The sequence below is a fragment of the Andrographis paniculata genome, unplaced genomic scaffold, assembly GCF_009805555.1.
Source record: "Andrographis paniculata isolate CXL003 unplaced genomic scaffold, ASM980555v1 Contig37END, whole genome shotgun sequence".
In the NCBI taxonomy this organism is placed as follows: domain Eukaryota; kingdom Viridiplantae; phylum Streptophyta; class Magnoliopsida; order Lamiales; family Acanthaceae; genus Andrographis; species Andrographis paniculata.
In genome coordinates, this window is record NW_026137570.1 from 6,821,109 (window position 1) to 6,845,727 (window position 24,619).

General features: G+C 34.6%; 2 protein-coding genes across 6 annotated transcripts; both read right to left on the reverse strand.

Moving 5' to 3' along the window:
* Positions 1-3,171: 3,171 nt before the first annotated feature.
* On the reverse strand, positions 3,172-9,131 carry LOC127250670 (protein TIME FOR COFFEE-like). 5 transcript variants are annotated; one of them, XM_051274052.1, is made up of 14 exons: positions 8,972-9,131; positions 8,771-8,876; positions 8,100-8,660; positions 7,833-8,023; positions 7,539-7,737; positions 7,174-7,450; positions 7,005-7,065; positions 6,819-6,911; positions 6,450-6,729; positions 6,250-6,322; positions 6,095-6,161; positions 5,681-6,025; positions 3,772-5,603; positions 3,172-3,702 (listed from the first exon to the last, which is right to left on the reverse strand). In XM_051274052.1, exons 2-13 carry the CDS (start codon positions 8,865-8,867, stop codon positions 3,774-3,776), a joined length of 4,074 nt encoding a protein of 1,357 aa, XP_051130009.1. In that variant the 5' UTR covers positions 8,868-8,876; positions 8,972-9,131; the 3' UTR covers positions 3,172-3,702; positions 3,772-3,773. The 5 variants fall into 5 exon arrangements, with proteins under 5 accessions (XP_051130009.1, XP_051130014.1, XP_051130015.1 ...); XM_051274057.1 differs by having other exon boundaries at positions 8,100-8,162; positions 8,259-8,660; positions 8,771-9,131; XM_051274058.1 differs by having other exon boundaries at positions 5,681-6,016; positions 7,539-7,734; positions 8,771-9,131.
* Positions 9,132-17,815: 8,684 nt separating this feature from the next.
* Positions 17,816-23,770, reverse strand: LOC127250343 (vacuole membrane protein KMS1). Its single transcript, XM_051273576.1, has 8 exons — positions 23,425-23,770; positions 22,028-22,236; positions 21,727-21,805; positions 20,910-21,209; positions 20,114-20,271; positions 19,450-19,566; positions 19,140-19,319; positions 17,816-18,093 (listed from the first exon to the last, which is right to left on the reverse strand). The coding sequence occupies exons 1-8, from the start codon at positions 23,489-23,491 to the stop codon at positions 17,902-17,904; spliced, it is 1,302 nt and encodes a 433-aa protein (XP_051129533.1). The 5' UTR covers positions 23,492-23,770; the 3' UTR covers positions 17,816-17,901.
* Positions 23,771-24,619: the final 849 nt, after the last annotated feature.

The window sequence follows — 24,619 nt, forward strand, 5'->3', positions numbered from 1 at the left end:
AATAATCTTATTTTCATAAATAATCATATTGCCATAAAATTATCCCTACATTTTTATTTTTATTACACAATTGTCACTACTTTTTATAGCTCACAAGGACAAAAAGGTCTTTTATACTTTTTATCAACTACCAATGTAATATTAATATTCCTTAAATTTCGTATCCAACCCAATTAAGATTATATTTTAATATAATATTTTGCATGTAAAATAAGTATTAACTATGATGAGTTTCTTTCTTTTGTTTTTTTACTATTCTTTTGTACACAATTGAATAAAAATATATTATATTCATCACGTAAAAATAAATGTATTTGTTGAACACAAATATTAATGTAATATGTTTTTTTCTTTTATAATTATTTCTAATTTAAAAAATTTAAATTTTTACAACTTTTATTTATTCATACACAAATTTTTTATCCATTTACTTTTTTAAATATAATTTATTAAAATCATTTTAATATTAAGACAAGATTATACCATTTAAATACCACATAAAAAACTAGTCTGATAAAATAAAATACGATGAAAATAGTATTTCCTCCATCCACTAAAATATATATTTATTTTTTGTGCGTAGCTTTAGAACTATTATATTTAAATAGTAGTTAGTGAGTTTTTTTAATTTTTTTTTTAAATTTTCTTATTTTATTTTGATATATAATATTGACACAAATAAATATAAAACTAAAAATATTTATAGTCGTTTAATAGAGTCCAAATTTGCTAAAAATTGAAATGCATATGATATGACAAAAATAGTACTTAATATATATTGGATTTATGAAGAAAGTGTTATTTATTTAACATAAAAAAATCACCTAATAATAAATATTAAAAATATAGTTCGTTCATCCGATAAAATATCTCCAATTAAATCAGGTACATAAATTTACAAAAATACATATATTTTTTTTATTGAAAATGAAAATTTAAATTATTTATAGAAATTCAATTAGTAATTAGAAAAATAAAAAGAATAAGTGAAAATTATGTGTAATACTAATGTGATAATTTTCACTTAATTTGTCTACTATTTTTATTTTCGTTCCTCCCACATAATTTGTTTTTACATTTCTTGAAAATATAATTATATATTTTAATCGCATTTTCAAATTTATAATTTATATATTTTTTTTTATTTTGAATAAACTATTTAGTCATCTTAATTTTAATCTATAATTATTTTTATTAATATTATTTTTAATTACTTACTAATTACTCATTACCTAAAACTTCGAATTTAAGCAAAAAAATGAACAATTTAAGTGAGACAGAAAAAGCAGTAAATAAATATTGAATAAATTTGGGAACTAATTTAGTATCATTAAACACGTAACATGTTACCTAAGTTGGATGATGTATCATATCATCATACGTTGCCCTCCTAATAATAATAATAATAATTAAAAAAGAAAAATCCGAACAAAAAAATAATAATAATAAAATTAATCAATAAAAATATAGTTCATTAACGGACTGGAACTTAAGTTGAGGACTTATTAGTCATTAAACTACAAGTTTTTTACTATTTAAAAAAATTTCAAAACGTTTATATAAATTAAATGAATTTTTTTATTTTACTTTATTATTTACTTTATTTAAATAACAATCTTAATATTCCCTCCGTCCCAAAAAAAGATGTCTTATTGGAGTAGACAAAAATTAAAGTATAATAATATTTAATTAAAAATTGGTATAAAATAAATAATAAAAAACTAAAATACCCTTATTTTTTGAATAATTTTAAAAAATAAATTAAAATAATAATTATGGATAGTTTAAAAAAATATGAATAATTTTATTATAAAATAGAGACCATGATTACTAAATAAAAAAATAAAATAATTATTATGAAAGAACGAAAATAAAAAAAAAATAAGACAATTCGATTGGACGGAGAGAATATAATATTTTTATAAGTAATATTTTTTCTGACAGCTTAATAATAAAATATTAAACTAAGGTAAACTAAACTATTAATAAATAATAAATAAATAAATTGCCCAAGGATACTTGATAGTTGCCCACGTGGGCATAAAAAGGGGGATGGACCTGGTCTGTATTCCATAACGGAATATTTATAATTATTAATAATAAATAATTCAATTCCTAATAATAGTAACGCCCATTTATTAAATTAAATTATCCTGCAAATAATTAATTAATATATATAATGTCGCTACCCAATAATAATGTAAAAATGGACAGTTAGTGCATCCCAAAAAAAAACAAATAAACATAACCTTATCCAAAAAATTTACTAATATTTTATTTTAATAATCCACAATGACCACCACCGCACAAAAATCAAAATGTCCACCATCTATGTATACACTTGTTTTGTATGTATGGGTTTCCTTCTAGAAGCTACCCCCAAAATTAAAATAATAAAAATAATAATTGGACCACAAACATTAAAATACTGCAAATTAGGATAGAGACAAATAAAAAGAACAGACAAGACAGACCTGACCTGAACCTTACTCAACCAACCATAATTAACATACTAGTAATAATTACTCTTATTGTATGGCTTTTTTTTTCTTTTTCTTTTTTACATTAAAAAAATACAGAATATTTTTTCGATAAAGAAAAAAAAAAAAAAAAAGTCCTTTCGTACCATAAAAAAATGAAACAAACAAAGTTATTATTTTTTAAATAATTATATTATTTATATAATATAATAAATCCTCTTCCAATTTATCTTATATTACATAAATATTATTACTTTTATATTACACGATACACCCAAATAAAAACATACCCCCTCTGACCACTTATAAGTATAAATTTTGTATTTTTTATTATCTAAATACAAAACGTACATTTTTTTTTTCGATATATACCCACTATACATTACAAATATTTTTATATATATAATTATCTAGTTCAATATTCTAGTAACATTACATTTTACACACTTATACTATTAGTGTTTTATTATTATTATTACTATTTTTAAGTATGAAGTGGATAAATTCTGGACAAAATTCATCTACTATATACTACCAAGATTTCCGCCACTTTCCTTTCTCCTCTTTCCTTCTTATTCATCACCTGTCACACTACACGCATCCATACACTATCTATATCTATATTATATACATACACACATATGTATGAGTGTGTCAAGAAAAAACAAAGGGCACCAAAGCAAATTGGATTTGGGGACCAAAAAACGATATTAAAACCAAAAAATTAAAAATAAAAGAATCAATGATGAACCAACCAAAAGGGGGGGAGGTGCATCATCATCTTCAATGTGCCAAACACATTTACAACACACACAAACACGTGTATGTGTATGTGTGTGTATAAATATATGTGTATATATATAAAAATCTAAATAAAATATCTCCGGAAGAGAACGTTTTGTGATGATTGTAGATTTCTTATGTGCTTTTTCCTTCTACCAAAATCAAAACCAAATCATAAAACACAGCAAAGAAGAGCGAGCTCTAATTGATCATAGACAAAGGAAGAAAAAGCCTCTCACCTTGTCTTTTTCTTTCTTCCCAATTTCTTCCTTTGTCTCCCTTAGTCTCCTCTACCTTCTTGTTCGTCTCGGCTCGGCTTCCCGCATTCAATCGCGCCGGCAGGGGCCGGCGAGATCGAAGCTAGCAATTACCAATTCCCTTCCATCGACCACATTGCCGGCACGATCAAAAACTTCGTTTGTTCCTCCGCCGCTAGTTGCTGCATAAATAAGATCGTCAGCAATGTTCGATATCAGAAAATGACAATAAGGGCTCAGAAAATACAGACCATTAACCGGCAGGCTGTTTCTGCTCGGCCGGTTTAGCCGGAACAGGGTGAGGGTAGGCGAAGCCGATCGCTCCGGTGGACTGCGCCGCCGCAGCAAATTGAGCAGCTTGAACAATGCCCTGTGGAGTCGGCGCATTACCGCCGCCGCTCTTCACGGTAACGGTGGCAGCCGCCAATGCTTTAGCCGGATCGTTCGTGATTCCGTTTCCTGTCGATAAAACCCCGGCGGTCGAAGTTGGTGGCTGCTGGGGAGACTGGTGGCGGTGGTCGGGAACTGGCCCCGACCCAGTCGCCGTCCCCGGCAATTTTCGCTGCGGCTGCATGTAGAAACTGCTCGGGGAAGAAGCGGGAGGAGCCGTACTCAACGGCGGTTGGGAATATGGATTCGAGAAGAACAGCTGTGTCTGCTGCATTGTCGTCGGCTTTCCAGAGGACGGACCGGCGAGAGGGTTGCCGAGAATCGATGAAGACTTCTTCACCTGCTGATCTGATGTCGCCGCTCTTGGGCTCCCGCCAGCTCCCGGAGACGGCGTCGAGCTCTTAGCCTGTGCTACCGGTTTCTGATTTACGCCAAACGAGATTTGAGCTTGCATCGTCTGGGGAGGCCGGGACTGCGGCTGCTGATGATGAGAGAACGCTTTGAGATTCAAGTTCGACGAAGCTTGGGATGGCGCCGTCCTTGTCGAGCTTTTCCACTGGGGGGACTGCGCTGGGCTGCCGTTGCCGTTGAGGTTTTGAGGGAAACCGGAGAGAGCTTGCGGGAACTTGGCAGCCATGGCGGAGGCCCCGGAGGTTGCTTTCGACAACTGTTGCTGCTGCAGGGGCTGTTTTACTTGAAGAAGACCGGGAATCTGCCCGTTCGTCGGTCGTACGGAGCTCTCGACTACGTTGTGGGCTAGAACGGAAGACGACGTAGCGTTGCCCATTTCCGATCTACTGAATGCAATAGATTGCCCGACCGAAGATTTTCTTTCATCGTCGCCGCTGGCCTTATCCTTATCCTCTTCGGACATCCGCAAATTCTTTTTCGGGGCGGCGGCCATTGACTGGATGTTCTGCTGCGTAGCTTCCTGCGGTAAGCTCTGAAAGACGGCATGATTCTGTGCAATCGACGCCATGTCGATTCCCGGACCAGAATTAGAACCATTAGCCGGACCGAACGACAGCGCGAAGCCGTTGTGAGGCAGAGATAGCTGCGGCAGTTTCTCGCTTTGATTACCACTTCCACCGGCGGGGGCGGCAGCGGCGGCGCCGCCTGGTTGAGCCACGAAGGCGAAGTTCTGCGGGAAGATCGACACCGGGATGTTCTGGCCGTAAATATTCGCCGTCACAGGCCGGGAACCTTTGCCATCAGTCGCCGGAACTTCGTCACATCCGCCACCCGACTTCTGGCTCTGGAAGTTCGACAAGTTCACGCTTCCGGTCCCACCGTTTTGCGGCGGCTTGTGTTTCTGGGAACTGCTGGGGAGACTCCCATTGGGTTGTTGCTGTTGAGCCGATCGAGCGGAGGATACGTGATGTTGCCGGAGCTCCGACGTCTGAATCATCGGCGACGAATAAAATGGCCCGTTGAAGAATGGCATCGCCTGCCCCGGAGTTCCCCGGTAGTTAGGAGGCGGCGCGGTGATCGCCGGGATGGGGAAAGGGTATGCATTATTCGGTAAGACCACGTACTGCGTCGTCTCGCCGGTAGCCATGTTCGGGTAGTTGAAGCTTGAATTTGCGCCGGTGGTGGCGGGTGAAGGGTTTGACGCAGCTGTACCACTTGTTGTCGAAGCGGATTTGATGGCAGCCTGCTGTTGCTGGTTCAAAGGGAGTAAAAAAGTCGGCCCCTGTTCGACAGAAACGGAAAACTCAAGCCACGATTCACTCTATACGAAAATGAAAAAACCGTAACGGCGAAGTGTACCAGCAAATTAGTCGGCTGCATTACAATTTGCGGCTGCGGCTGCGGCTGCGGCTGCTTTTTCGGAGCAGAATCAAAGCTACTTCCTTTGTCCTTCTCGGAGCGACTGTTACTGCTTTGAGTATGAATCTTGTCTTGTGGATTGCTAAGACCCAATGAAGATGATGATGATCGACCGGCGACATGTCCAAGCAGATCGGAAGGTGCGACGACGCCATGATTGCCGGTTGCTGCTTGCCAGAAAGGATTCATTTTCATGACCTGCTGAATGCAGTGTATATTCGAAGCTATGTAGCAGTGCGTCGAGCATCTTTTCGGCCGGGGTTGCGAAAACATCGGCTGCACAAACTTACACTTCCATAGTCAGATCGAAGATCGAAGAAGTTCCGATACATATTTTTCGAAATCAAGAACTACCTGAATAGGCGCCGGCGCAACTGTGCTGCCATCCATAGACAAAACTCCGGGCAACGGCCCCACATATCTACGCAAAACAGCAAAAGAGATTAACAATAGATAAAAAGGGTCGGATTCGACCAAAGCATTTTCCGGATGAGATGGCGTGTTCGTACCCCAATGGGGAAAGGCTGCCGAGCCAATTAGCCACAGGAACAGGCAAAGGTAAAGAGCCTTTAGACTGGTGGCCTGCAAAACAACACAAAAGGAAGAATCTGGCTCACACAACTTTAAGATCCACAACAATAAAGCAACAAATCGAATCGAAAAATTATATTCCCCACTGCAAAAATCGATATCCATAGCCAAACTATACCGGATTTCTCGATCTGTGGCTCTCCTCTGCTCGATTTACGTGGTATTTCCTGCTGCTGAGGCTTTGTGTTGCCATCGGTAGCATTAACTCCAGCGCTCCCGTTTCTATCGACCTCTTCCAAATCAAACTGTAGGCCCTTGTTCTCAATTTCCTTCTTTGGCTCAGATTCTTCTTCACTTGTAGCTTTACTGTTACTTACTTCAACTGCCGCATTTACTACCGGGTCCTTCGAACTCTCCTCCTCGCCTTCTTTATGTTCAGACACCACACGTTTCATCTCCTAGACGGTTCCGGTGAATAAAATAAAAAAACCATTGCCAATATGTATTAAAGAAAATAAAGTCACACAAATTCAGCCAGCAAACATACAGTGTCGAGTTGCGGTGGAGACGTGTTTTGATCACTTGTACGAATCATGGACTCGCCCCTTTCTGGCGATGATCTTGCTTGAGGAGGCGGAGCCTGAAACAGGTTTGAAATAATTCAATTGATACAACACTGTATTTCGATACCAAAACTTTTGAAACTTCCGATATACTAATACTCATCACTCACCATCAGATCTATTTCCAATTTTTGTTCCCTCACAACTTCTGCCTCGGAAACGGTTGCGGTCCTGAATTCGAAAAGAAGAAAACATAACCCCAGTATTAGCACTTCCAACAACATCCTTACCAATTTCGATCCAACTAGATATTCTCGACACCATATCTTGTTTACTCACATTATCGCATCCTCAATCCCAACTGTCTGAGATTCTATTTCCTTTAGTTCTTCAGCACCCGGCTTCATTTCCGCGCCGACCTCCGGCTGTCCTTGTGAAATAACTGAATTGCCCCTTGTTTCAACCCCGTTTGCATCTGAGGATTTCTCCAAACTAGGAGATGAAATTTCGCTCTTCGGATTCTGATCCATCTCTTGTATGGCAGAAACTGGATTATTCCTAACATCATAGCTACAAGAAATCTCTGGGATTTTCCTGGGCCTCTTCCTCTTCGGCGCTGCAAAGTAAGATTAAACCGACAACGGATCATTCTCAGAACTTCAACCAAAGATATATCAGACCAAAACAAGCAAGCAAGAACATACCGACGGCTTCAAGGGGACTGGACTTTGGCAGCAGACTCGGATCATCTTTATTTTGTGATTGAGTCATCATACCGTACAAGACCTCAGCAATTTCGATCTCCAGCTCTTCAGGATTCCCGGTATTCTGCTTGGATGATGATGATGACGATGTCTTGGGAGGCTTCACCTTCGGCACACCATTGCACCCACCGGAAGACTTCTGCGGCATAAAAGCCAAGATCAACAAAGAAACGTCAAAGGCCTCGAGATCTGATGACCGTCAGCCGAGAAAATTGAAGGATCTCAAACACTAACAAGTTTCTTTTTAAAGAAAGCATTGGAAGAAGAGGGAGACATTGGAGCCGCCGGCGATGGAGACCGCCCTGACGTCGAGCAACCATGGCCTTGTCTCGCCGGGGAACTCTCCGCTCGCCGGAGAACTTGCTCAGCAACGCCGGCGGTGTTACCGCCGTTTGAATTCCAATCGTACGCCCTCTTTGTAGATGCTGCAACCAAAAAAATCGTGAGAAAACTCAATATATACAATCAACGAAAGGAGATTAGTTATTTTTGTGTTCTTACCGGAACGAGCTCTTCTCGGAACAGGAACAGTGATGATTTCATCGCCGGATTTCCAAACGGAGCCTGCTTTGTAACCAGCCTTAGGAAAAGTAGAAGAAACAGGGGGGAAGGTTTTCCGATGTTGAAGATGGTGATTATTGCTAGAAATGGTGTTAGTACTGTTTTTATTGTGCTGTTGAGTCAGACTTCCGTTGTGGTTCTGGTAGTGGTGGTTGTCGGAATTGGAAGCCATAGTCGCCGGCAACGCCCTGACTCCGGCAACGGCGGCGGTTTCTTCGTCTTCATCATACTCCTCGTCGTTCATACTCTCTTCGGAAGTCTCGCCTCCGCCGCTGCTCATCAATCTCTCAGCTCTCCTCCTCTTATTCCTAGACCTGTCTCTGAGATCTCTTTCTCTCTCTCTCTCCCTCTCCCTGTCTCTCTCTCTATCTCTATCTCTATCTCTGTCTCTGTCTCTGTCTCTGTCTCTCTCGCGCTCCCGCTCCCGATCTCGATCTCGATCCTTCTTCACTCTGTCCCTCGGCCGTACTGATTCGTGCAGCTCCAGTCCTCCATCTTCATCTGCAACACAGAAACCAACCAACAAAACACCAGAAGCGTAACTGAAAAGAGGATCCAACCAACAAAACCAGATCTGCACACACACACACAAATCAAAATCTCGAACCTACCTGGAGAATCTCTGTAACTGTTCGTTCTGTGTCTCCGTCTGTTCAATCCATTCGATCCCAAAATACTCGTCCTCCTTCCTTCCCGATTCCTCTCCATCGCCGACGCCTCCAATCAGATGCAGATATTCAATTCCATATCTCATCTAATTCATCCGCTCCCCAAATCAACACCAAAATCAAAATAAAAAAATCACCACATACTCAGGCGAATCAAACAACAATTTCTTCAACGATCCTTCGCAAAATCCGTCCTCTGTTTCCTCAAATTGGAAAGCTTCTCCAGCAACCTCTTTCCCCTTCTCTCTCTTCTCTCTCTCTCTCTACAAGTGACCCTTTCGCCTCAATCTCATCTATCTGTTGGGGTATTTCACATCTACAGCAGCCCTCGTGGAAACCTCAGATGCGGTTGCTTTGTCACACGAACGAATCTCAGCCGTCCGTCCCAATCATCATCCAACGGCTCACATTTCCCAGCTGCCAACATGGCAGTATCCTGTATCATATTAAAGAAAAGCACTACTCTCAAAAAGAATGCTACAGACAACTGTCGGTTACCCCTAGCTAAAAACATCAAGCTATCTGAGTAGGTGACCGGCTCTAGACGGTTGCATCTGTAGCCTGCAGAAAAGCAGGCTTGTCGATCACTGGGAAATATGGGTGACAGAGTGAAATGTCTATTTTACCCTTACATTTATTTCCGAAATTCTTATTTCTTATTATTATAATTTCCTTATTCTCTACTATTTATTTATCACGTTCATTTTTTATTTTTATGTGCGGCTTATTTTGTTATTTTTTTTAAAAAATAATTATTATATATTTTAATTTTATTTTAAATTTTTAAATTTATAATTTATGTATTATTAATCAAATTAATAATCTATAATTATTTTTATTATACAATAATTATTTTTATTAATATATTATTAATTATTTATTGTTTAAATAATAATAGTAATAAATTATTTGGAGCGCAATAATTAAGGTTACTGATTTGTGGTGGGGACTCAGTTGTAATTACAAAATGTCCCTTTCTTACACGTGGGCCCTACTTTGACGGCTCAGATTTCGTCGGCGGATTGCCGGGAGAAATTTCCGCCGTACGATGGAAAGCCAACGTGGCAGGGTGCAATTAAATGAAATCCGAGCTGGCAAATGGAGTTTGGCGGTGGTCTTGGCCACGTGGAGTGAATCTAAGCCGTCGAAATTTCAACGGCGGATAAGTAGGGAGAGGAAATCAGCTACAGTCACGGTCACGGTCACGGAGCTGCCCAGAAGGAAGTGGGTCCCACGTAAAATGTTAGTTATAGTATTATTTAATTAATAATTATTTGCTCGTTTTGGTGGTGACGTGGAGTGGGGCCCACGGTCAAAAGCTAAACTGTATTTCTGTCTCTGCAAAATGTACGGATGTGTTTAAAAAATATGAAATTAAATACCTATTTTTATATTTTATATTATACTAAAAAATTAATTTTACATTTAAAATATCATGTCAACACCTATTTATATCACATCATACAACTATTCAAATTCAAAATTTTTATTATTCAAATCTCAAATCAAAATCTAAAACTCAAACAAACACATCCTATATGTATTTGTTGTTAATGAATTGCTAAAGTATAATTAAAAAATACCACTATTAGTATAGATACAAAAATTTATTTAAAATATAATGAGTAGATAATTAGAAAATTTATTAATAAAAATAATTATAAATTAAAATTAAAATAAATAAATTGTTTAATTATAATTAAAAAAATATAAATTTTAAATTTTAAAATACGATTAAAATGGATAATTATATTTTAAAAAATAATAAATTATATGAAATTAACGAAAATAGAAAATATAGACAAATCATGTAAAATAAAAAAAGTGATAAGTATTATATATATTTTAATACTCTATGTCTACTATGCAAAAGATTATTTGAAGATTTATAATAGATTTAAAAATAATATTTTATGCGATCACATTTTTTATTAATGATATGATATTTAAAATAATATTTTTTAATTAATTAATAATAGTAGATTATATATTTTATTATTTTTTATATAATTAATGATATTGATAGTTTTAAAAATAAATTTAATATATATGATTAAAAAATTAGAATATGTATTTAAATATTTTAAAAATAATATCACAATAAAAAAATATATGCAACATAAATATTATTTTGTAGAAAATAAAATTTTCTATAATATAAGTAAATTTAAAAAATACTTTTGTTAAGCACAAACAATAATAATAATAAAAATAATGGCAGTGGGATTCTGGACGGGTCTGGATATAAGTTAAATGACCCAGAAGTAGGGTGCAATCGGACAGATGCAAGGATCGGGAAGGAATAAAGGTCGGGCGGAGTCTGAAAAAAGGTGTACCCAAGTCGGGTAAACCGTAGATCGGGTGAAAGACGAAGTCGGGCAGACGCGAAGGTTTGTCAAGAGAAAGGTCGGGCAAGGAAGAGGTACGGACAGATGCGGAGGTCTGTCCAGAGGACAGTCTGTCCTTCTAAAGAGATAAGGCAAATAGAGCCGGTCGGTTGGTCCGTGGTCGGGACCACATTTGGTTGGTCCATGGTCGGACCAATTAAAGTCGGTCAAAGACGGAGGGCGGCTGATGCGGAGGTCGGCCCAAATGATGTCGGGCGAAGAAGCAGGTCGGGCATTGAGGTCAGGACGTGATACGAAGTTCGGACCAAGTGAAGTAGCATGTGCAGGTCGGGTGAGAGAGCAGTTCTGGGGCGGTTAGAGGAAGTTGCAACTGGCGAACGGTTTTTTGAAGGTCGGACGTAGTAGAACGGTTGACACACGTGTCAATAGAAGAGAACTTTTGGGGCGGTTAACAACGGTTATGGTAACTGACCAGACGACGGTTCTGAACGTTTTCTTCAAAGAATATTTAAGGATTTGGATCATCATTTGGCAAGGCATCTTCAATCAACTTCAACAAAGCAAAGTCAGATTTGGGGATCACCACTTTAAATTTCAGTCTTTTATTTCCAGTTTATTTTCTGTACCATACAGTGTTTAGAGATTCCTAATCTCAGGCACTAATTAATCAAGTTTAAGGATATTTTCTATATCTTTGAATTTTACTTTATTTTTGTTGAAAAATTACATCAACAAATTGGCGACCACAGTGGGAGCAAGACAAAATTGCTCATTCCAATTCCGGCGATAATTTCATACGTCTTAGATCCGGCCGAATCATCAAAAAAATCAATATGGCAGGCACACAATCTCAATCATCATCAGCACCGGTGGGAGAGAATGTTTCACCACCAGTCATGCCAAATCCAGGGGAGATTCCCCCACCATCTACCGATTGGTTGTCTTATGTTCAACAAATGAACAACCAGCAAACTTTGGTTATGCAGAACATGTTGCATGAGCAACAAATGAACATGTTGCGTGAACAACAAAATCTAATACAGAACATGGTGGATCAGGCATTCTCCAGATTCACCCTGTATCCAAACATGCTTCCAGCCGTGTCACCTGCTCGTTTTCAGGCGATTTTTCCAAGATCAACGTTTGCAGGGCCAACGTACGTTGACAGTACGTTTCCAAGCGTCACAACTTTCAACCGAACAGATATGGGGAAGATTCCTCTAACTTTCCCAGATAATGTTCCTTTGGGACCGAGGGTTGATAATACCCAGCCGAATGAGAGATTAGGAGGACAGACTCATAATCCCATTCCAACCGAACCAGCCTTCTCTAGAGAAGAAAGGTTGGAGGGACAGACTCATAATCCCATCCCAGCCGAACCAGCCTTCTCCAGAGAAGAAAGATTGGGAGGTCAGACTCACGATCACATTCCAGTGTTCGACCATATTCCACCCAAGGGACAGACTCATAATCCCATCCCAGCCGAACCAGCCTTCTCCAGAGAAGAAAGATTGGGAGGTCAGACTCACGATCACATTCCAGTGTTCGACCATATTCCACCCAGAGTAGATCCGGAGGATATTGCTCAAGTTCTGCGGGTGCATTTCGGAATGAATCCGCAAACGGTGAACAGGCCGGTTTACCATAGGCCATTTCCAGAAAGGATCATTAACGATCATCCTCTCCCGAGAAATTATAGGCCACCAGACTTCTATTCTTTTTCGGGAGAAGACGGAGCCTCTACCATTGAGCATGTGGGTCGCTTCACGGCTCAATTAGGAGAAGTAGGCAACAATCCGTTTCACAAGTTACAATTGTTTGGGTTGTCGCTCACAAGAACAGCTTTTTCTTGGTATGCCAGTCTGCCGCCTGGACAGTTGCAAACTTGGGAAGATTTAGAGGCAGATTTTCATGCAAGGTTCTTTAATCCTCTGCCGACAGTCTCACTGATAGACCTTCTGGAGATCACGCAGATGCCGGAAGAGACCGGCTACCAATTCATAGAGAGGATGCGATTGATGAAGGGACGATGTCCTACGATGATCAATGAAAGCGAAATGACCAATTTGGTGGTCAGGAACATGCATACCAGACTTCGCGAGGCCCTGACAGCCCACGACTTTCAAGATCTGGCCAGTTTAGCATCCACGGCAGGAAGGTTAGAATCCTTTTTTACAGAAAATAATTATGACTTCCGTCAGGGGGGAGATGCTGAAGCAATGTTAGTGCAAGATCGATCAATGTGCAGACCACCACCAGTCCGCGATAAATGGAGGTCGGGTCCAACGTAGCCTCAGAAGATGGAGGTCGGATCTGAGGCTGATGTAGCCTCAGATGCTGACCTGCAAACTCCTAAAACATCACTGAAAGTGATGTTTAGGAGTCTTGAGGAGGAGGCTTATTGTTAAACACAAAAAATAATAATAATAAAAATAATGGCAGTGGGATTCTGGACGGGTCTGGATATAAGTTAAATGACCCAGAAGTAGGGTGCAATCGGACAGATGCAAGGATCGGGAAGGAATAAAGGTCGGGCGGAGTCTGAAAAAAGGTGTACCCAAGTCGGGTAAACCGTAGATCGGGTGAAAGACGAAGTCGGGCAGACGCGAAGGTTTGTCAAGAGAAAGGTCGGGCAAGGAAGAGGTACGGACAGATGCGGAGGTCTGTCCAGAGGACAGTCTGTCCTTCTAAAGAGATAAGGCAAATAGAGCCGGTCGGTTGGTCCGTGGTCGGGACCACATTTGGTTGGTCCATGGTCGGACCAATTAAAGTCGGTCAAAGACGGAGGGCGGCTGATGCGGAGGTCGGCCCAAATGATGTCGGGCGAAGAAGCAGGTCGGGCATTGAGGTCAGGACGTGATACGAAGTTCGGACCAAGTGAAGTAGCATGTGCAGGTCGGGTGAGAGAGCAGTTCTGGGGCGGTTAGAGGAAGTTGCAACTGGCGAACGGTTTTTTGAAGGTCGGACGTAGTAGAACGGTTGACACACGTGTCAATAGAAGAGAACTTTTGGGGCGGTTAACAACGGTTATGGTAACTGACCAGACGACAATTCTGAACGTTTTCTTCAAAGAATATTTAAGGATTTGGATCATCATTTGGCAAGACATCTTCAATCAACTTCAACAAAGCAAAGTCAGATTTGGGGATCACCACTTTAAATTTCAGTCTTTTATTTCCAGTTTATTTTCTGTACCATACAGTGTTTAGAGATTCCTAATCTCAGGCACTAATTAATCAAGTTTAAGGATATTTTCTATATCTTTGAATTTTACTTTATTTTTGTTGAAAAATTACATCAACAACTTTAATTTATTTATAGTTAATACAAACTAATTTTATAAAAGATTCAAAGTTTTTAAAGAGATCAAAATATTTATTTTTTTGAGGAACTATAGAAATAAATGGATTTTGAGTGGTATGATATTGTATAATAGTATTTTTAGTTAATTAAGTTGATTTATATTTTTTTAATATATTTTAATTTAGTAATTTTCACCAAAAATAAAAATATGTCAATTGTTATTGGATTGAAAAAAAAAAAAAGAAAAATATGTCAATTAAATTATGATGGAGTAGCATTTTATTAATTAGTGAAAATGTATAAGAAATTTTAATATTTTTGTGTTTTGACTTTATATATAAAATAATTATATATATAATGATATGTTTACAATTAAAAAAAATTAAGTTATTTTTGTATTAATGTATATATAGTTTTTTCAAATAAAAAAATAATACTACTTTTTTTAGTGGGACAGACAAAAATAGCAAAAATGATAATTTGAATTGGGTCGAATAAAGTACTTATTTTTATAAACTTTTTATACCTCTTAATCTCAATTCAAAGTACATTTTTTACCATTTTATAAAGTATCTATTTTATATGTTAGAAAAAAATAATTATATATTTACACGCTTCCACTAACCAATAAAATATTGTTATTACTTAATTTATTATAAATCTTTTTTCAAAAGGGACGGAAAGAATATATTGTTAAAAAAAATTAATACTAATAATAAAATTCTAAAAAAATCATATAGATTGTGTTTGTCTGTAAAGTTGAATATTTTGATAATCGTTCTTTAAATAGATATTGATATAATCTTTTAGGTTATCTCCAACCCTCCACTCTATTTTTGCAGTTGCTACGACAGTTGATCTACAGTAATTTTACTCTAATAGTAAACTTCAATTTTTACTCTAAAAAGTATATTCCTTATATATTCCTCTTTTTTATTATTTTATATATTTTTTCATATTTATAAATTACACCCCAACTTTAATTTATTTTTACATTAGATTCATACACATATAATTTATATTACTTTTCAACAGTAAAATTATATATCAATTTAGAAAATAAAATTATGAATTATTTTTTTAAAAAATAAAATTATATTACTTTCCAAAAACTAAAATTATATCACTTTTAAAAAATAAAATTATACATTATTTTTCAAAAAAAATAAAATTACATACAACTTTTTAAAATATAAAATTATATATCATCTACTAAAAAATTAAAATTACACAATACACCAAAAAAATATATATATTACTCAATTTTATATACAAACAACCGTTTAAAATTTAAATTAAAAATGAAAATAAAACATCAAAATAACACACCTTATGTGTTTTAAATGATATAAAGTTCCACAGAAAATTTTATCCGATTAAGACATGATTTCAAAATTAACATAGGCATACATAAAAGAGTTTGTTCGTTTTTTCTCTAGCCATTCAAATTTATGGTTACTTTCGTTTTTAGATTGTCATTAAAAAATATTATTGTTTTCTTTTTAAATAAAAAATTATTATATTTTTACTTTTTACTATAAAAAAAAATAACAATTATTACTCAATTTTATTAAAATCTGTGTCCGATTAAATGAGCACACATTTGGACAACGAAGGAAGTACTTGTTATAAGACAGAAGTACATGTATTTTATTATCTCATAAAAAGTCAACAATTCGATTAATAGGATGTGTTTGTTTGGAGATTTGAATTTTGAGTTGGGATTTGAATAGTAAAAATAAATAGCTGTTGATGTGATATTTTGAATGTAAAATTAATTTTTAGTATAATATAAAAAATAAAAAATAGATATTTGATTTGATATTTTTAAAGAAAAAAATGGGATAAATAGTGTATTTAAAATTCAATCCCCCAAACAAACACACTCTTAGAATAATTTTGATAATTCACATAAAAAAGAATATTTCAAAATAAACATTAAACAAACAAGCATAATATTTTTACAAAATATATAGTATTATATTTTTATGAAAAAATCCTGATCAGTGAATAATATTATTTTTGGTTTATTGCGAAAATCAAACAAAGCCATAGTTCACATATTCAATACTAAGTATACATAATATTTAACATAAAATATTATTTTTTATATTTTCAATATAACTTTTTATGCTCCACAATAAAAAAAATAAAAAATTTAAATCAAAACAATAAACAAACAAACCCAAAATATATACACAGCTCAACCAATATAACATTAATCCAACAAAAACACGGATAAATTATATAATACCCATACTTAAATACTTTGTATTTTATTTATTACATAAAATACTTTGTGTTAAATTAAAATATGTACAAAATACTCTATTCGTCCGACACACATCTAATTATATTTATATGAATAAAAAGAATAAAATTCTTAAATAATATTTTTTAATAAAATAAATAAATAAATAAATAATATATCAACTATTTATTTAATAATTTTTAAAGACGAACTATTATTTAATTTTTATAAAAAAAAAATCTATAAAACTAAAGATTATTTATTTATTTTAAAAAATAAAACTTACATAATTAGGTAAATATCTACCACTAAACATCAGCTTTGAACTAAATATATTTTGTACGTATTTTAATTTAACATAAAAAAAATTTACAAAATAAATAAAACACTAGGATTATTATGTAATTTATACAACAAGACACATAGTTTTGGATTCCATTATTAATCCCCATTAGAATGAAGATCTCACCTAATTATTAGCTACATTTTAATTCAAGATTTCTTTTCAATTTTCTTACTATACAATACTCTTGTAACTATAAATCTCACAAAACATCACATCAATCCGCCATTTGAGCACAAAATACAAATATAAAACCAAAGTCGGCTTCATTTATTAGGGTGTGTTCTTTTATCTCACATGTTTTCCCAAACAAAATTACTACGTAAACACTTTCATTATTTTTATATTACTTACACAAATCCCTATACCTCACATTAAAAAAAAATAAAAAAAATAAAAAAAATAAAAAAAAAAATTCCTTCAAATTATTTCAAAAACAAACACACCCTATTGATCAAACTATTTCACCACAAAATTATCAAAACAAATAAATAAAAACCTATTATGAAATCAAATGACACCAAACATCAACTAATTAGGTAAATTCAAAATAAATAAATAAAAATAAAAGTCTCATAAATAAATTCCAACTGCAGCAAAAAATGCATAATTGCCCAATAATAATAATAATATAATCCCATGGTTTCTTCAGTTCTATCTTCTGTACACCTTTTCAAATGGGCACTTGCAAATGCATTTGCTACTCAAGAATTCTTACCCTTTTTCATTTTTCCAATTTAAAGTTTTCAATTTTTTTTTTTTTTTTTTTTTTACTAGCAGTAATAATATCTAAAAGATAATCTAAACTAAGAATAAGGGAGGAGCAAGTTCACCTGGAAGAGGTATCAGATTCGTCAGATCCCTTCGACGCTTTATTCTTCAACAAAGCAATCTCATGATCCTGCTGTTTCTTTAGTTGTTGTTGCGCGGTTGCATTGACAATCTTGACGAAAAAGTTCATCAACATGATCCAAACTATGGTGTTCCAAATGAATGCCACCGAGAAATCCCACTTTTTTACCTAAGAAAGACAAATGCACCATGAATTCGGGAAGACTATGACAGTGTTTGTAAAGAGCCCAAGAAAATGCACTTTTGTGCTTTGCTAAACTAACAGTTGGAGGCATTTATATATACCAAATTTTGCTTCTGACCACTTATTGTGTTTATTTGGGATTTTTTAAAAAATTTTTTTACTATTCACTATTTTTTTTTTCGAAAAACATCAAATCAAACTTTCATTTTTTTTTTTTATATTATTTACATTCAAAATCTCACGTCAACACCAACACCAATTTACATAGCATCTAACAACTATTTGAATTTAAAACTTTTACTATTCAAAACACAAATATAAACCCCCAAACAAACACACTTAAAATTAATAATAATGATTTTCAACAAGGGCATTGGGGGATTCTTAAATTTTTAATGGTTTGTTTGCCCATCATAATTTTCTGAATACGATTCCCAATATATATTTTACTTTCTTACAAAAATGTGTCAATAATCAACATAATATTTAGTATTTTTTATATTACCCATACTGTCTATATCTCACAACGTTAAAAATACCTCAAACTAAAACCCTAAACAAACAAACTCAATGTATGTATATTTAGTTAAATAGCTTAGGGTTTGTTTGTTTAGTGTTTTGGTTTGATGTATATTTTTTTATATGAGATATAGAAAATTATGTAAGTAATATAAAAAATAATATTTTATATTGAATGTTGATTTTCTGTGAGACGATAAAATATAGTATAGTATATATATTGGGAATTGTGTCTCGAAAAAAATATTGGAAGAACAAACCCTAATCTTTCATTAACACCCTAAGCAAATCATCACAACATCATTTAGAAAAATTATATTTTCAAATCAAAGTTACAATTGCCACTTAAAATAGAAATTATATATGAACTCAGATTTTTTTTTTTGGAATTATTAAAATGCCACATTTATGAAAGTACTTTGAAATTAAACTTCTAATTTAGATTTTGAGTATAAGCACACAAAAACTAGAGCAATTGCTTCCTAAATAAACGTATTGGGTAAATACCATACCTTAAGATCCACCGGGGCATTGGGTTTTGTGGTCATGTACTTGTTTCTTAGTGCATGAAGCTTGGAAATAAGGTTGGGTAAGATAGAGTTAAATCCCGGGATAAATCCAAGAACCCAAATGAGTTCGTTTTCAATCCAGTGAAGAAGTTGATTGTTGCACACCGAAATTATGAACACCGTCTGCAGATTATTAACGCTTAGTTAGAGAATATTCCATGCATGTATGCATATGGCCAGTTTGAGCAATGTTTGGAAAAATTGGTGTAAATAATTATGTCAAATCCAAACAATGATTGAGCATGTAACAAACCTGTATGTGAGTCTTGATTAGTGCTTTGCCGATCATAGTTGCTAGAAAGAACTCCCAAAATGGAATTCCAAATTGCCCGCACATTATTCCAGCAAGATCGAATAAAGGATTAGGTACCTGTAAATTTTCCCCATATGAAGATGAGATCCCAGTTGGGCTATAATAACTGCGTTAAAATTTGGTGAAAAAAATAATAATAATAAATAACACTAGGACAATACTTAAGAAACAAACTTGCACTTTTAGTTTAACGAGTGTTCCTTCCTATTTAATTCCAATAGAAAGTTGGTTGTAATAATACAACTTTTCGTAATTCTGGATCTATAATCTTTGGAATTGTTTAGATTAATAAGCGAAATGGCAATTCCATATTAGGTACTAATATTGTGCAGTATCAGATAACATTTATTTCCACCTATCCAGCCTAAAATATACAGAACTAAATGACCAAAATTCGACCTATTATTAAAACCAACTTTAGGATGTGTGACTGGAATTAAAATTGGCTAATTTATGGGGACTAAACTATGAAGACATTCTTAAGAGACTAAAGTTGTTTTGGTCCAATTTGTAGTCAAGAAAAGATCTAAAAAGATTTCATAGCAGTTTCAAATTGCAAGCAGTGGCAATCAAGTCATAAAAGTGTATAAAGTAAGGAGCTAACCGATGCAAGAAGTAGAATGGAGAAGAAATTCAGATATTGTGCACGTGACAGAAACCAGAGCTTAATCTGATTTAAGCGAGCTGATATGAATCCAGTCTCTTCTGCCGAGGAAGCATCTAAGTCTTCCATGGCGTTCATTTTGCCACCAGATAAGCTTGCTGTTCAAAGAACAAGAATCATGTAAAGTCATTGCCACGTTAAAACAGGCCAGGTAACTCCCTGATGACATCAATCTTGCAACTCAAACTTCAAACAGCATAGATCTACCATTGAAGTAACTATAAAAGATAAAATAAAAGAAATATGTGTAGCAATTAAGCTTTTAATGGATGAGGATTTTAAAACATGGTATGAAAGTAAGAAGAGGTGCCAAGTCCAAATCCCCACCATCACCTATTCATCGAGAAGTGTTTCACATGCTGGTTTAGTGACCTCAAGTAAATGCATATAAGATATGAGTATAAAATTATGCATCTCCTATCAGCATAAACTTTAGTTTTTTTAGGAAAGGCTCGTCATTTAGCGAGAATAAAAGAAAGCCTTGATGTTCAGTGACCATTAAATGATAAGTTCATCATAAAAAAACAAGCCACCAGGCAGTAGATCGAAAACAGAATTATAAGTATGAGTTGACACTTCTGAAGTTGACATATCAATACTACTTCCATTAGATGTTTTAGGCGTTCTTTTTAACGTGAGAGGCCTTCTTTTCCATACCTCCACCATGATGGAAATTTTCATCATATCCCAATGGTGAATTCAGACAGAAAAGTAAATACCGATAATTGCTACATACCTGCCCTTGAAATAAAATAAGGAGGAAGTTCGCCAAGTGCAGTCCCGATACCCCACAATACAGCTTCTAACTGAACATAAGGTAATATGCTACTAAGGGGAATGCGAACACCCTGAGAGGGTTCAAACAATGGCGGCCCAAATTCAGCACAGCCCTTGTCAAGCCAAGACGGACTTCTTTTTAATTGTATTGTATCGTATAGAGCACTTTTCAGGTCTACACGACCACATTGCACTGCTTTTATAGTAAAGAATGCAATATGAGGTCCCAGGTATAGAACGAAAGTGTGCAATCCAGACCCTGTTCAGAAGCATAACAGGAAAATAAATTCAGATAATGAAACATTAAAGATAGTGCGCAAAAAACCGCCATACTTTTGAAAAGTCCATTTGTTTAAATTGGTTATTACGATAGATTATTTCATGCATATTTAACGGATAGATAAATGATAAATTCTCGTCAATTGGTGCACACTGAACATGACAATTAAAAGCTGACCGTGTCTTATACTAAAGCAATTGTGTAAAAGGCCCAAAAATCCGCTTCTATGACTTAACAATGGACAGCACATCTTAAGTGCCCTTAAATGTTGTGTCCTTTCAAATTCTTGTATAATGCCAATTCTCAGATCAATGACTTAACCAATACATATTTGGATTCAAATCAAAAAACAATTTGAGAAAACAAACAACTACAATAATAAAAAGGAAACATGATAGTTGAAGTTATTAATGATAACCTTGTCGCCAAATAGTATTTTCATAGTAGAAAATGACAAAGGTAAAACTGGTATGCTCATCAATTTGATTTGCCTTACCTAGTCCAATTGAAGATGCAACACCAAGCGTTATCCACCATAGTCCATACTGGGCATATCTTAGAACTTCCTCGACATGCTGCATTTGAAATTAAGATGCATGGAATGCATCAACATGTGTTTTACTGGTAAATAACAAATAGATTTATGGAAGAATTGAACCAGACTCCACAGGTCAAGCTTGTTGAGATTCAATTGAAAAAAGAGCAACAGAAGAAAGTGTGAAAGGAATCATTATTCTGACTTTGTTCTTTTGCCAGAACTTGAAAACTATAAAAATAAAATAAAATAAAATTATTACCTGATTATGAAAACCATCAACCGTCACAAGCAGTACTCCAGCAATCCCAACAATGGCACTCAACAACTTGAGCCAGCCATGCGATAAAATATACGCAATTGAACGTGTAAGATATTGGACAGTTGCAAAAGTAAAAAGTTTTAGTGTCTTGAATGGTTGTGAGGTCAGGGTCAGATTCTCTAATTCTTGTTGATGCTTTGTGCGAAGTTCTGCAAATATAGAAATATGTCATTTACAGGGAACATTGTGGATGTGATTGGTTGTAGGCGTTTTTAGGGTTTTTACTATTCTTTAAAAAAAAAATCCCTCAATAACATCAAATTAAACACCTATTTTAATATATTATATTAGACTAAAACTTAATTTCACATTTAAAACATCACATTGACACATAGTTATATTACATCAAACAACTATTCAAAACTCAAATCGCACAAACACACCCACCCAACAAGATTCATGAACAGAAGCTATGATAGAATAAATCATGTAGCAAGGATCTACGAAGCCTGATTTCAACATTAATGAACACTACAAAAAGATATCGACCTCCACCACCAGAACAAACAAGAAACAAAAATCCCATATCAACAGACACTGAGCATTAATGAACACTGCAAAAAGATATAGACCTTCGCCTCGAAACTGAGCCTGTGGAGCTACCGAATTTAAGCAAAACATAGTTATATGCCATTTAACATATTTTTACAACCCACAAGTTAAAAATTATTTATGGATACTTGTTCCCGGTAATTGGGATACTCCACCTAATTCATTCGAATTCTAACATTTAAATAGCAGAGTTTTCTACTGTGATCGATCTTTGCCCATCTATATTTATTCTATTCTAAAGAAGAGACTGTTGCAACTGGAGACATCAGATTCCTTCATCTTCTTGGTAGAACAATTAGCAAGCAAAAAATCAAGACAGATTTGAACGGATTTAACAGCGGCATCTTTCAATTTACCAATAACTTTACCAAATCAATTCAAAAATCTTAATTGTCTCCTTTTAAAGAACGCGAAGACAACTCCAACAGCTTTAAATGAGCGCAGATAATTACAAACTAACTTAACAGAAGCAGCGATCCTCTTGATCACAATAAAAGTGTTCAAAACAAACAAACAAAGCTCAATAAGCAAGCCCAGAAGTTAAATAACTCAACAAGAATAAACTACCAATTACTATCAACCTCAGTAACCACAATATACATATATATATATAGTTTTTCCCTGGCTATCCAATCCACAAGAAAACCTAAAAAACAAACACATATTTCTGACGCTCAATGCGCAATTAAAAAACACAGATTCACAGTGCACAACAACAATCAAACAAACTTCGTTTATTCCTTCGGATCTGCAAAATCAACAAAAATGAAACTAAAAGAACTCGCCTGCGATCGTCATGCGGCTAGAGCGAGAGCTTCTGGAGGAGGAGCGAGACTTTTTCTTCGACCTCATTACAATCAAAATCCTTAAACCATGTCAGAATCCAATCCACCCCTGAAGTCACGCCTGGCCCCGTCCGTCACAGGAATCAAAAGCAGATAGATTCGTGGATGGAATGCGATGAAATCCAAAGGATTGGGGATCTGAGTGAGGAGAGGGGCTCCGATGGATCGAGGGAAACAACGGGGCGGGGCAGGACAGGGCAGGTGCGTCAGATTTGGTCCCTCCAGGATTTGTGCTGTGCGGCGTTATCGGATTTCCCGTCTCAACCACGACACGCAGGGGACGGAGAACTATATATTTATACTAGACAATATCCTGTGTTTGAATTTTATTTATTTTTTTAATATATATATACATAAAAGCTGTAAAAAATTATAATGATAATATATAAAAAAGAAATTACTATATATTTTTGAAAAGACTAAATTATACTACTAACTCCATATTAATTTCTCCGTTTTAAATAAAATGCAACATTTGCTTTGGGCATAGGTGGATAGTACTATTAAATAAAATAATTTAAAAATTAAATGATACGATTGAGAGAAAAAATATATATTTTATTTTTTTATTAGAATAATATGATGAGATAAAAATGTGAGATAAAAATTAAGTATAATTAATCTTTTTTATTTTAAAAATATTGTAGAATGTTTGAACCTACCAAAAAATGAAATGACTACTCACACTCAACTTTCATTCTCATGTACTTAGAGTGATAAATAGAATAATTTTGTAATTTATTAAAAATAAAATATTTTATTTATTAGCATATGTTTTGACATTTTGTCTTTTTTTATTTATGTTTATATATACATCAATTAATATATTTATAATTTAAGTAAATATTAAGTGTATTTTAGAAAAAAAAATATTTTGAATAGATTATACTAAAATAGTAAAGATAGCATTTTGAATAGAGACGGGAAATATATTACTTATATTATGTGGATGTGTATTTTTTATTAATATTGACGACATTCGAGTACATAAATCATATTGGGGTGTTTATTTTTGTGGTTTTTAGATGAATATATTTTTTAAATGATCTAGTTATATAAAAATTGTGTTGCTAATATAAAAAATAATATTTTATATTTAATTGTTGATTTTTTGTAATGTATATAAAATGTATAT

Bases quoted from the DNA above. Each gene is read 5' to 3' on its own strand.
- LOC127250670 (XM_051274052.1), bottom strand. From the start codon at position 8,867: ATGGAGAGGAATCGGGAAGGAAGGAGGACGAGTATTTTGGGATCGAAT. The intron at 8,661-8,770 runs GTAGGTTCGAGA...TCTGTGTTGCAG, and splicing joins CAGTTACAGAGATTCTCCAG to ATGAAGATGGAGGACTGGAG. The intron at 7,451-7,538 runs GTATGTTCTTGC...CTTACTTTGCAG, and splicing joins CAGTCCCCTTGAAGCCGTCG to CGCCGAAGAGGAAGAGGCCC.
- LOC127250343 (XM_051273576.1), bottom strand. From the start codon at position 23,491: ATGAGGTCGAAGAAAAAGTCTCGCTCCTCCTCCAGAAGCTCTCGCTCT. The intron at 22,237-23,424 runs GCGAGTTCTTTT...CTATATTTGCAG, and splicing joins TAGCCGCATGACGATCGCAG to AACTTCGCACAAAGCATCAA. The intron at 21,806-22,027 runs GTAATAATTTTA...TTTCAAATGCAG, and splicing joins TTGATGGTTTTCATAATCAG to CATGTCGAGGAAGTTCTAAG.